General features: G+C 39.5%; 1 protein-coding gene across 3 annotated transcripts in view; it reads left to right on the forward strand.

The window, feature by feature from the left end:
• The window catches only part of HECTD2 (HECT domain E3 ubiquitin protein ligase 2), a 75314-nt gene that overhangs the window by 17833 nt on the left and 43739 nt on the right, over positions 1-13742 (forward strand). For all 3 annotated transcript variants that reach the window (XR_008665593.1, XM_055334417.1, XM_055334419.1), the window contains exon 2: positions 1510-1639. Coding sequence is in view for 2 of the 3 variants with exons in the window: in XM_055334417.1 (XP_055190392.1) it covers positions 1510-1639 (130 nt within the window). In the remaining variant the exon portion in view is untranslated. The remainder of the gene's footprint in view (positions 1-1509; positions 1640-13742) is intronic.

Genomic DNA, 13742 nt, shown 5'->3' on the forward strand with positions numbered 1-13742 from the left:
GTTTCATTCATCTGTGTCTAGCTGTCCAATTCTTCTAACACTATTTGTTGAAGAGACTATCTTTTTTCCATTGGATATTCTTTCCTGCTTTGCTGAAAGTTAGTTGACTCTAGAGTTGAGAGTCCATTTCTGGGTTCTCAGTTCTGTTCCATTGATCTATATGCCTGTTTTTGTGCCAGTACCATACTGTCTTGATCATTATAGGTTTGTAATATAACTTGAAGTCCGGAATTGTGATGCCTCTAGCTTTGCTTTTCTTTTTCTCAGGATTGCTCTGGGTATTCAGGGTCTTTTGTGTTTCTGTATGAATTTTAGGATTGTTTGTTCTAGCAGTATTATTGCTATTCCATTGGTATTTTGATAGGGATTGCATTAAATATGTAGGCTGCTTTGTGTAGTATAGACATTTTAATGGTGTTTGTTGTTCCAGTCCATGAGCATAGAATATCTTTCCCTTTCTTTGTGTCATCTTCAGTTTCTTCCATCAGTTTTTTCAGAGCACAGGCTTTCATATCTTTGGTTAGGTTTGTTCCTGGGTAGCTTATTATTTTTGTTATAATTGTAAATGGGATTGATTCCTTAATTTCTCTTTCTGCTGCTTCATTATTGGTGTAGGGAAATGTAACAGATCTCTGTATATTGATCTTGTATCCTATAACTTTACTGAATTTTTCAGTTCTAGCAGTTTTTTCCTGGAGTCTTTCATGTTTTTTATGTATAGTGTCATGTCGTCTACAAAAGGTGAAAGTTTTACTTCTTCTTTGCTGAGTTGGATGCATTTTACTTCTTTTTGTGGTCTGATTGCTGTAGGTAGAACTTCCAGGACTATGTTAAATAACAGTGGTGAGAGTGGACATCGCTGTCTTGTTCTTGACTATAGAAGAAAAGCTCTCCGTTTTTTCCTCATTAGCTATGGGTTTTTCATCTATGGCCTTTATTATGTTAGCATTACCTTTTTAAATCCTGGTACACCCAAAGTATAGTCACAGTGCTTAAAAAGAAATGAACTTTAAAAAGTTTATCTTTTTACCTGAACTGTTAAAGTTGCTTCAAAAGGCAAGAAAACCTTCAATGAATCAATGAAGTATCTATCACATGTGTGTTAACTATAGAAAATAATATTTGTGGTGCTCATAAAAATACTGTTATCTAAATACAAAGTCAAAAGAGCCATTAACACGAATGGAGCATGTACGATGTATGAGGAGCTGTGCCAATGCTTTTATATGCATTATCTCAGTGAAACCTCACAGTAACCCTATAAGGAAGATACCATTAATATTTCTATTTCCAAACTTTATCAATTTGTAGCATGATACAACCATTTTCATTTTATATTTAAAATAATTTGGTCCTAGAAAAGGTAAGTCAGTGTTATATATTTTATTTATATATCATATCTATCATCAAATTAACATCTCTGTTATAAGTGTCTATGATTTCTGCGATAAAATGATTTAAATATAGCTAGTGAGAATTATGCTGCAATGTTAACTTTTCTGTTTTTAGGGTTTGGACAGAGGATCCAAAGGTCAAACTTCCACTTTTAGCAGTTTTATTTCAACTGTTAACCAGAAGAAAGAAGCTGCTGAAAACAGAAGTTCACCTACACATCTCATTTTCCCTAACATCAAGAATGGTAAAATAATAATAATTATTATTATATACACAGTCTGTATATTTTGGCTGAAAATGTATTATCAAACTATTAAAAAGTAGTTTTTTGGTAGGTGAAGTTAATATATAGTATGAAAAAGAAATAAGCTGTATAATATTTACAGAAAGAAGCAAAATTGTTATTTTTAGGTGATTGTTACCTGGGGTAAGGTATGAATGACATACAAAGCTCATGAATAACAGAATTTGGTTAGGCAGCCAGACACAATACAAATATATGAAAATTCAATAGCCTTCTTTTATTTGAGGAATAATCTATTAGAAGACTTGATGGAAAATAATGAAATACTTAGAAATAAACCTAAAAGAAGGTAAGCAAACCTGTATGAGGAAAACTGTAAGAGTTTATCAAAATACTAAAAGGTCATGAGAGGGAAAAACAAGATGTCAAGTATATCCAGTTTACTCTCTGCATTTAATACATTTTTCAACAGTTTTGTGGCGGGGGGTGTGAATCGTAAGAAAGTAATGCCCTTTGTGCTCTATAAGAATTAGTGTCCAAGAAGATGCAAGCAAAAATAATGAAGGAGCCTTTTCCTCCATAGTACGCATATTATAGAGCTATTGCAATTGCAATACTGCCACAAAGACAGCCAAATAGATAGAGATAAATGAGTAAAAAATATAGTACGTAAGTGGTATTCATTTATTCAAAAAAAATAGTTAGGATGACTGAATAATTTATTGCTAATAATAACCTGAGATTTTTTTAAAACTACAAAGTACTAGAAGAAAACACGGGGGATTATTTATATAAAATAAATAATTGGCACAATAACAATGTCAAGAGCCATAAAATAAAAAATTGACAAGTTTAGATACATAAAAAAATGTAAAACTTCCATAGGAATTCCTTAAAGTCATAAAGTATAAACATCTACAAATGTCATAGTCCTTGAAAAACATATCATTGATCATAAAGACTATTAATAAATCAGTAAAATGAACATTCCAATAAAGAAAAGGCAAGGGATCTGAACAGACAAATCAAAAGAGGAAATTTAAGCAATTACTACACATATGAAAGGATGCTCAATCCTTTTAAATACAATCTTGTATAAAGTACAAATAAGAATAAGTTAACATTTTCCTCTGTGGTTGCAGAGAATGAAAGGATTTGCATCTGTAATGTCTAGGGAGTGTGAAAATTGGCACTTTATGAATGAGTAGCTTGGAGTACTCTGCCTGGTTACAAAAAATGTGATACGTGTATAAAGTGTCTAGGAGAAATGCCCACAGTACACTGTAAAATGAAAAACACAAGTTATACATAATAGGTGTAATATGACTCCAGGTTTTTAAGAGTAAGGAAACCTTTTATACTTCTTTGAGCATATAAAGAGGTATGGAAGGATGCCCACTAATCAGTTTTATGGTTTCCTCAGGAAAGTAGAATTTAAATATGCTTTATTTCTTCATACAGCTCTGTATTGTTTTGTCTCAGGAAACATCCATTACTTGCATAATTTTAAGTTCCCCTAGCCTATAACAAAACAAATCTGCAAAGTTTTAAATGTCCCTGCATCCAAATGACACAAAACAAACCTAGAAATGTTTAAGGACATAGGTTTTGGTAAATTGCTTGTGTCCATAAGCTGCATGTGGCATAAATTACTCTCACACAGATTTTCAGGTGACACTCCATGCTAATGCTAGACTTATTCTATGCTTTTGCAAGTTCATCTTTACATTATTTCATTTATCAACCTTTGCCTTTGATAACTTCTTTCTTCCTTTATTTGTACATTCACAGTGTGCACGCACACACACACACACACTCACACACACATTCTATCACTTCAGTCTCCCTCCAAGGAGGCACTAGTGCCCTTTATTTCAGCCCCCAACCCACAACTAAACAAAACAAGCCTGTAATTGTGGTATCTTTAAAGAAATAAAGAAAATGAGCCTGTTTGATGAGGAGTTGAGAGAAATGACATGTTAACTGGAAAACAGCTATAAATTATATTTATGTATATACATTTTTTTGAGTCTCGCAACAATCATGTAAAATAGAGTAGATATTAGAATCCCTGCTGTATTAGTTTTCTATTGCTGTCTAACAAATCACCACAAACCTAATGGTTTAAAAGCAATATCCACTGCTTAGCTGATAGTTCTTTAAGTCAGAGATCTTGGTGAGTGTGGCTGGGTTTTCTACTCAGATCTCACAAAGTGTTGGCTGGGCTGTACTCTGGGAAAGAATCCTCCTCCAAGCATCTTCAGATTGCTGGCAGAACCTCTGCTGGCTATCAGGCAGGGCTGTTCTCCGCTCCTAACAAGACCACTTGGAGTCTGCCTCATCCACTCACAGAGCCTCTTGGAGTATTGTCGCTTCCTGTTTTAAGGCTGGTGGCAGGAGCCCTTGTGTTGAATCCCCTTCATGCTTCTAGTCTCCCTGACTTTGTGTTTTGCAACCAGTGGGAGAAAACTCTGCTTCTCAAGGTCTTGTGTCATTAGGTTTTGCCTTACCTGGATAATCTCCCTGTTTTAAGGTCAACCAATTAATTATTTATATCTGCACAGTCCTTTTGTCATGTAATGTAATGTAATCCTGATGGGACATGAAAAAGTTGAGACTTATGGGGGCCATCTTAGTTTCTGTTTACCACACTATTTTATAAGGAAACAAGTTCAGAGAGGGTAAATGACTTGGCTGAGGTCACTGCTAAATGTCCAATGTCCAAACCAATATTCAATCCACATTTTCTGACAAAACTTTTGTTCCTCTATCTGACAGAGGAAATTCCTGATTGACTTGTTTCTCTTGCCTGATTAATCATATCACATTAATCATACAACTCTAATTACATCATCTTCATACTCCCTAATGCTTCCAAAATTAAATAAAAAATTTTTACCTTGACACTCAAGGACATTCAAAATATGACAGCTTTTCAATGTTATCTCCCACTTTTCTCCTACATATAACTTATATTTCAGCTGTTCTCTTGGATGCCTCATACCTTACCTCAGAGATTTTGCCAGTTTATTCCCACTGCCTGGAATGCACTCTCTCCTCTTTTCTACCTGAGAGATCCTATCCTTCAATGCTACTTCTTTATTGAACCTTTGCTGATTCTCCCCAACCAGATATAGTTCTTCCCTTCTTTGACTTTCCATCTAGATTTTCCTTTGTTATTACTTCTGATCAGTCACCTAGTCTTACATATTATCATTTGAATACTATAATCTCTTAGACTGTATCCCATGAAGGAATAAATACCTTTGTAATCTTTGAAGGCCCTAAGCAGTTTTTACCTTGTCCATTTGAGGTTCTTAGCAAGTACAGTTGACCAGTTGACTCTTGAATGGCACAGATTTGAACTGCATAGGTCCACTTATATGCAGATTTTTTTTCAATAAATACAGTATAGTAAATGTATTTTCCTTGTGATTTTCCTAATGTTTTATTTTCTCTAGCTTATTATAAGAATACAGTATATAATACACATAACATACAAAATATCAACTGTTTATATTATCATTAAGGCTTCCAGTCAATAGTAAGCTATTAGTAGTTAAGTTTTGGTGTCAAAAGCTATACATGGATTATACCTCAACTGCACGAGAGGTTGGTACTCCTGACCCCCATATTGTTAAAGGGTCAACTATGTTTATTGCATAGAGTAAAAAAAAGAGAGAACTCAAGGCAGAGGAAATAGCTGTCAGAGTGTTTGTGCCAAAGCAATAAAGGCAGCAGCCACAACAGCAACTTCATGTAGTTCTTACTATGTGCCATTCGTGTTATGAGCGCTATGCATATGTGAATTCATTTAGTCCTTACAGTAGCCAAAGGTTGGAATTATTTTCTCATTTTAAAGGCAAGGAAACTTAGGCCACAGGGAGTTTTAAGTGACTTGTCCTGCAGGAACTTATATAGCTAATGAATGGCAGACAAAGAAAAAGGAAAAGTGAGCCAAAAGTAGTTTTGGATAATGCCTTCATTAAAAGACTTGGTAAAAGAAAAGAAAGTGAGTCCTTTAAGAGGGTAAAGAACCATGTTGTGCTGTGACTTGGAAATCAAGGGAAAAGCGGGGTGCCTGGGTAGCTTAGTCAGATAAGTATCTGACTCTTGTTTTTAGCTCAGGTGATGATCTCATGGGTCATGAGGTCAGGCACCATGTGGAGCCCTGCGTTAGGCTCTGCACTTGATGGGGAGTGTACTTGAAATTCTCTTCCTCTGTCCCTCCCCCAACTCATGCATCGTGCCTATACCCTTTTCTCTTCCTCTTCATTAAATAAATAAATCTTAAAAAAAAATCGAGAAAATTTACAGAAGAGGATTTTGTCTACAGTGTCATTGCTAAGTGAGAACAAGATGAGTAAGCACCGAGACAAAGCCAAGGATTTGTTGTTTAATGCGTATATTGGTGACTTTTAAGATAACAGTTTTAATAGGATGGTATGAGAAGAATTCAAGTTGTAGAAAGTTAGGGGACAGATTAGTGGCAAGGATATAGGGACAATGTAGACTGCCTTTAGCTTAGCTTGAACTGAAAGAAAAGCGGGATCTTGCAGAGTAGTGTGGTCAAGGGAAAGGATCTAATACAGAGGGAGACTAAAGTTGCAGTGGGAAAATAGAATAATAAAACAAACTAGTAGAATAGAGAAGTGGTATGAGGATAGGATCAAAGAAAAAATGCAAACCACAGTGGTTGTCAGCTCCAGCAAAGAGAGAAGAGCACTTCCTATACTATGGAATGAGAGGGAAGAGAGGAAGTAGGAAACTTACTTCTTGCCTTGAATTCACTAATCTCCTTGGAGGGTGTATTAATTTCCTCCTGTTGCTATAACATAGAACACAAACCTGATAGCTTAAAACAGCAGAATTTTATTCTCTCATGATTCTGGAGGCTAGAGGTCTGAAATCCAGACATTGGTGGAATTGGTTCCTTTTGAAGGTTCCTAGGAAGAATCTGTTCCATGCCTCTGTCCTAGCCTCTGGTGATGACCAGCAATCCTTGGTGTCTCTTGGCTTATAGATGCCTCTCAACAATTGCTATCTCTGTCTTCACGTGGCATTCTCTGTCTGTGTCCAAATTGCCCTCTTCTTGTAAGGACACCAATCATTGAATTAGGGCCCACCTGGAGGAGGGGCAAGATGGCGGAAGAGTAGGGTCCCCAAATCACCTGTCCCCACCAAATTACCTAGATAACCTTCAAATCACCCTGAAAATCTACGAATTCGGCTTGAGATTTAAAGAGAACACAGCTGAAACGCTACAGTGAGTGAAAGAGTTCGGGCTTCTATCAAGGTAGGAAGACGGGGAAAAAGAAATAAACAAAAGGCCTCCGAGGGGGAGGGGCCCCGCGAGGAGCCGGGCTGAGGCCGGGGCGAGTGTCCCCAGGACAGGAGAGCCCCGTCCCGGAGAAGCAGGAGCTGCACCAACCTTCCCGGGCGGAAAGGGGCTCACAGGGAGTGAGAGCAGGACCCAGGAGGGCGGGGATGCCCTCGGGCTCCCGGGGACACTAACAGACACCTGCGCCCCGGGAGAGTGCGCCGAGCTCCCTAAGGGCTGCAGCGCACACGGTGGGACTCGGAGGGGCTCGGGCGGCGGCTCCACGGAGGGGGCTGCGGGGCGGGAGCGCGAATCCACCAGCGCAGGCCCCGGACCACAGGGCGCCGGGACACAGCCCAGGATCCGGCCTCCCCGCGGGACAGGCAGAGGCCAGGAGGGCCCAGGAGAGCGAGGACGCTCCTGCCCCGAGCTGAGCAGATCAGCGGCCCCGCCCCGGAGCCTCCAGCCCCTGCAGACCGAGAGCTCCAGAGTTACTGCGGGGGCTGACTCCAGGGCTCCAGAGCTGGCCCCGCCACTGCGGTTGTTCCTCCTGGGGCCTCACGGGGTAAACAACCCCCACTGAGCCCTGCACCAGGCAGGGGCAGAGCAGCTCCCCCAAGTGCTAACACCTGAAAATCAGCACAGTAGGCCCCTCCCCCAGAAGACCAGCTAGACGGACCAGTTCCAGGGGAAGTCAAGGGACTTAAAGTCTACAGAATCAGAAGATACTCCCCCTTGGTTGTTTGTTTGTTTGTTTGGTTTGTTTTGTTTTTTTTGATTTCTGATTGCTTCTCCCACCCTTTTTTTCCCCTTTCTTTCTTTTTCTTTCTCTTTTTTCCTTTTTTCTTCCTTTTTTCTTTTTTCTTTTTCTCTTTCCTTCTTTTTCTCCTCTCTTTTTCTCCTTTTCCCAATACAACTTGTTTTTGGCCACTCTGCATTGAGCAAAATGACTAGAAGGAAAACCTCACCTCAAAAGAAAGAATCAGAAACAGTCCTTTCTCCCACAGAGTTACAAAATCTGGATTACAATTCAATGTCAGAAAGCCAATTCAGAAGCACTATTATACAGCTACTGGTGGCTCTAGAAAAAAGCATTAAGTACTCAAGAGACTTCATGACTGCAGAATTTAGATCCAATCAGGCAGAAATTAAAAATCAATCGAATGAGATGCAATCCAAACTAGAAGTCCTAACGACGAGGGTTAACGAGGTAGAAGAACGAGTGAGTGACATAGAAGACAAGTTGATGGCAAAGAGGGAAACTGAGGAAAAAAGAGACAATTAAAAGACCATGAAGACAGATTAAGGGAAATAAACGACAGCCTGAGGAAGAAAAACCTATGTTTAATTGGGGTTCCCGAGGGCGCCAAAAGGGACAGAGGGCCAGAATATGTATTTGAACAAATCATAGCTGAAAACTTTCCTAATCTGGGAAAGGAAACAGGCATTCAGATCCAGGAAATAGAGAGATCCCCCCCTAAAATCAATAAAAACCGTTCAACACCTCGACATCTAATAGTTAAGCTTGCGGGATCCCTGGGTGGCGCAGCGGTTTGGCGCCTGCCTTTGGCCCAGGGCGTGATCCTGGAGACCCGGGATTGAATCCCACGTCAGCCTGCTTCTCCCTCTGCCTGTGTCTCTGCCTCTCTCTCTCTCTCTCTGTGTGACTATCATAAATAATAAATAAAAAAAATTTAATAGTTAAGCTTGCAAATTCCAAAGATAAAGATCCTTAAAGCAGCAAGAGACAAGAAATCCCTGACTTTTATGGGGAGGAGTATTAGGGTAACAGCAGACCTCTCCACAGAGACCTGGCAGGCCAGAAAGGGCTGGCAGGATATATTCAGGGTCCTAAATGAGAAGAACATGCAACCAAGAATACTTTATGCACCAAGGCTCTCATTCAAAATGGAAGGAGAGATAAAGAGCTTCCAAGACAGACAGGAACTGAAAGAATATGTGACCTCCAAACCAGCTCTGCAAGAAATTTTAAGGAGGACTCTTAAAATTCCCCTTTAAGAAGAAGTTCAGTGGAACAATCCACAAAAACAAGGACTGAATAGATTTCATGATGACACTAAACTCATATCTGTCAATAGTAACTCTGAACGTGAATGGGCTTAATGACCCCATCAAAAGGCGCAAGGCTTCAGACTGGATAAAAAGCAGGACCCATCTATTTGCTGTCTACAAGAGACTCATTATAGACAGAAGGACACCAACAGCCTGAAAATAAAAGGTTGGAGAACCATTTACCATTCAAATGGTCCTCAAAAGAAAGCTGGGGTAGCCATCCTTATATCAGATAAACTAAAATTTACCCTGAAGACTAGTGAGAGAAGAAGAGGGATACTATCTCATACTTAAAGGATCTATCCAACAAGAGGACTTAACAGTCCTCAATATATATGCCCCGAATGTGGGAGCTGCCAAATATTTAAACCAATTAATAACTAAAGTTAAGAAATACTTAGATAGTAATACACTTGGTGACTTCAATCTAGCTCTTTCTACCCTCGATAGGTCTTCTAAGCACAACATCTCCAAAGAAACGAGAGCTTTAAATGATACACTGGACCAGATGGATTTCACAGATATCTACAGAACTTTACATCCAAACTCAACTGAATACACATTCTTCTCAAGTGCACATGGAACTTTCTCCAGAATAGACCACATACTGGGTCACAAATCGGGTCTGAACCGATACCAAAAGATTGGGATCATCCCCTGCATATTCTCAGACCATAATGCCTTGAAATTAGAACTAAATCACAACAAGAAGTTTGGAAGGACCTCAAGCACGTGGAGGTTAAGGACCATCCTGCTAAAAGAGGAAAGGGTCAACCAGGAAATTAAGGAAGAATTAAAAAGATTCATGGAAACTAATAAGAATGAAGATACAACCGTTCAAAATCTTTGGGATGCAGCAAAAGCAGTCCTGAGGGGGAAATACATCGCAATACAAGCATCCATTCAAAAACTGGAAAGAACTCAAATACAAAAGCTAACCTTACACATAAAGGAGCTAGAGAAAAAACAGCAGATAGATCCCACACCCAGCAGAAGAAGAGAGTTAATTAAAATTCGAGCAGAACTCAACGAAATCGAGACCAGAAGAACTGTGGAACAGATCAACAGAACCAGGAGCTGGTTCTTTGAAAGAATTAATAAGATAGATAAACCATTAGCCAGCCTTATTAAAAAGAAGAGAGAGAAGACTCAAATTAATAAAATCATGAATGAGAAAGGAGAGATCACTACCAACACCAAGGAAATACAAACGATTTTAAAAACATATTATGAACAGCTCTACGCCAATAAATTAGGCAATCTAGAAGAAATGGACACATTCCTGGAAAGCCACAAACTACCAAAACTGGAACAGGAAGGAATAGAAAACCTGAACAGGCCAATAACCAGGGAGGAAATTGAAGCAGTCATCCATAACCTCCCAAGACACAAGAGTCCAGGGCCAGATGGCTTCCCTGGGGAATTCTATCAAACGTTTAAAGAAGAAATCATACCTATTCTACTAAAGCTGTTTGGAAAGATAGAAAGAGATGGAGTACTTCCAAATTCGTTCTATGAGGCCAGTATCACCTTAATTCCAAAACCAGACAAAGACCCCACCAAAAAGAATTACAGACCAATATCCCTGATGAACATGGATGCAAAAATTCTCAACAAGATACTAGCCAATAGGATCCAACAATACATTAAGAAAATTATTCACCATGACCAAGTAGGATTTATCCCCGGGACACAAGGCTGGTTCAACACTCGTAAAACAATCAATGTGATTCATCATATCACCAAGAGAAAAACCAAGAACCATATGATCCTCTCATTAGATGCAGAGAAAGCATTTGACAAAATACAGCATCCATTTCTGATCAAAACTCTTCAGAGTGTAGGCATAGAGGGAACATTCATCGATATCTTAAAAGCCATCTACGAAAAGCCCATAGCAAATATCATTCTCAATGGGGAAGCACTGGGAGCCTTTCCCCTAAGATCAGGAACAAGACAGGGATGTCCACTCTCACCACTGCTATTCAGCGTACTGGAAGTCCTAGCCTCAGCAATCAGACAACAGAAAGACATTAAAGACATTCAAATTGGCAAAGAAGAATTCAAACTCTCCCTCTCGCCGATGACATGATACTCTACATAGAAAACCCAAAAGCCTCCACCCCAAGATTGCTAGAACTCACACAGCAGTTTGGTAGCGTGGCAGGATACAAAATCAATGCCCAGAAATCAATGGCATTTCTATACACTAACAATGACTGAAGAAAGAGAAATTAAGGAGTCAATCCCATTTACAATTGCACCCAAAAGCATAAGATACCTAGGAATAAACCTAACCAAAGAGGTAAAGGATCTATACCCTAAAAACTATAGAACACTTCTGAAAGAAATTGAGGAAGACACAAAGAGATGGAAAAATATTCCATGCTCATGGATTGGCAGAATTAATATTGTGAAAATGTCAATGTTACCCAGGGCAATTTACACGTTCAATGCAATCCCTATCAAAATACCATGGACTTTCTTCAGAGAGTTAGAACAAATTATTTTCAGATTTGTGTGGAATCAGAAAAGACCCCGAATAGCCAGGGGAACTTTAAAAAAGAAAACCATATCTGGGGGCATCACAATGCCAGATTTCAGGTACTACAAAGCTGTGGTCATCAAGACAGTGTGGTACTGGCACAAAAACAGACACATAGATCAATGGAACAGAATAGAGAACCCAGAAGTGGACCCTGAACTTTATGGTCAACTAATATTCGATAAAGGAGGAAAGCCTATCCACTGGAAGAAAGACAGTCTCTTCAATAGATGGTGCTGGGAAAATTGGACATCCACATGCAGAAGAATGAAACTAGACCACTCTCTTTCACCATACACAAAGATAAACTCAAAATGGATGAAAGATCTAAATGTGAGACAAGACTCCATCAAAATCCTAGAGGAGAACACGGGCAACACCCTTTTTGAACTCGGCCACAGTAACTTCTTGCAAGATACATCCACGAAGGCAAAAGAAACAAAAGCAAAAATGAACTATTGGAACTTCATCAAGATAAGAAGCTTTTGCACAGCAAAGGATACAGTCAACAAAACTCAAAGACAACCTACAGAATGGGAGAAGATATTTGCAAATGACATATCAGATAAAGGGCTAGTTTCCAAGATCTATAAAGAACTTATTAAACTCAACAGCAAAGAAACAAACAATCCAATCATGAAGTGGGCAAAAGATATGAAGAGAAATCTCACAGAGGAAGACATAGACATGGCCAACACGCACATGAGAAAATGCTCTGCATCACTTGCCATCAGGGAAATACAAATCAAAACCACAATGAGATACCACCTCACACCAGTGAGAATGGGGAAAATTAACAAGGCAGGAAACCACAAATGTTGGAGAGGATGCAGAGAAAAGGGAACCCTCTTACACTGTTGGTGGGAATGGGAACTGGTGCAGCCACTCTGGAAAACTGTGTGGAGGTTCCTCAAAGAATTAAAAATAGACCTGCCCTATGACCCAGCAATTGCACTGTTGGGGATTTGCCCCAAAGATTCAGATGGAATGAAACGCCGGGACACCTGCACCCCAATGTTTCTAGCAGCAATGTCCACAATAGCCAAACTGTGGAAGGAGCCTCGGTGTCCATCGAAAGATGAATGGATAAAGAAGATGTGGTTTATGTATACAATGGAATATTACTCAGCCATTAGAAATGACAAATACCCACCATTTGCTTCAACGTGGATGGAACTGGAGGGTATTATGCTGAGTGAAATTAGTCAATCGGAGAAGGACAAAGAGTGTATGTTCTCATTCATTTGGGGAATATAAATAATAGTGAAAGGGAATATAAGGGAAGGGAGAAGAAATGTGTGGGAAATATCAGAAAGGGAGACAGAACATAAAGACTCCTAACTCAAAAAAAAAAAAAAAAAAAAGAGTCCTAACTCTGGGAAATGAACTAGGGGTGGTGGAAGGGGAGGAGGGCGGGGGTGGGGGTGAATGGGTGACAGGCACTGAGGGGGGCACTTGACGGGATGAGCACTGGGTGTTATTCTGTATGTTGGTAAATTGTACACCAATAAAAAATTAATTTATTAAAAAAAAAGAATTAGGGCCCACCCTAATCCAGTATGACCTCGTCTTAATCTGTTTGCATCTACAAAGACCCTTTTTCCAAATAAGGTCACATTCACAGGTCATAGAGTTTAGGACTTCAAAATATCTTCAAACTTATTTATTTGACAGACACACAGTTCAGCGCACAACAGTGTTAAGAATCTTAAGAACATTGAAATGTCTGTTATGGATAATGGTAGTCAAAAAGAAAGTCATGAATAGCTATAACCTTCTTTGTTTGGACTGTTGTTCAAATTCATTAGCCTTTGCTTCCACTCTGATTCCTATATTCTATTCTGTCTGTACTAAAATCCTGCTGTCTGAACCAACATATTTGCCCACAATCTACCTGCCTCCTCCTTGGGTGGATGCACTAAGTCTGAATATGGTCCGTCTGTTTGAGCTCCCACCACTTGTCTGTTTCCCTCTCATCTGTGCCAGTCCTGTGGAATCTGGACTCAGCCCCAATCTGAACTTGGAGTATGTGTTTACACCACTCTCGAGGAGCAGACTCTTAGCACACTTCTTTTACTTCATTAGAACTCCTAGTGTTGACTTCTTATAGCTATTTCATCTGGATGCCACCTGGATTCAGGTGTAACTTGGAGTTCATACACTAT

This window comes from Nyctereutes procyonoides, unplaced genomic scaffold (assembly GCF_905146905.1).
Source record: "Nyctereutes procyonoides isolate TBG_1078 unplaced genomic scaffold, NYPRO_anot_genome, whole genome shotgun sequence".
Classification (NCBI taxonomy): domain Eukaryota; kingdom Metazoa; phylum Chordata; class Mammalia; order Carnivora; family Canidae; genus Nyctereutes; species Nyctereutes procyonoides.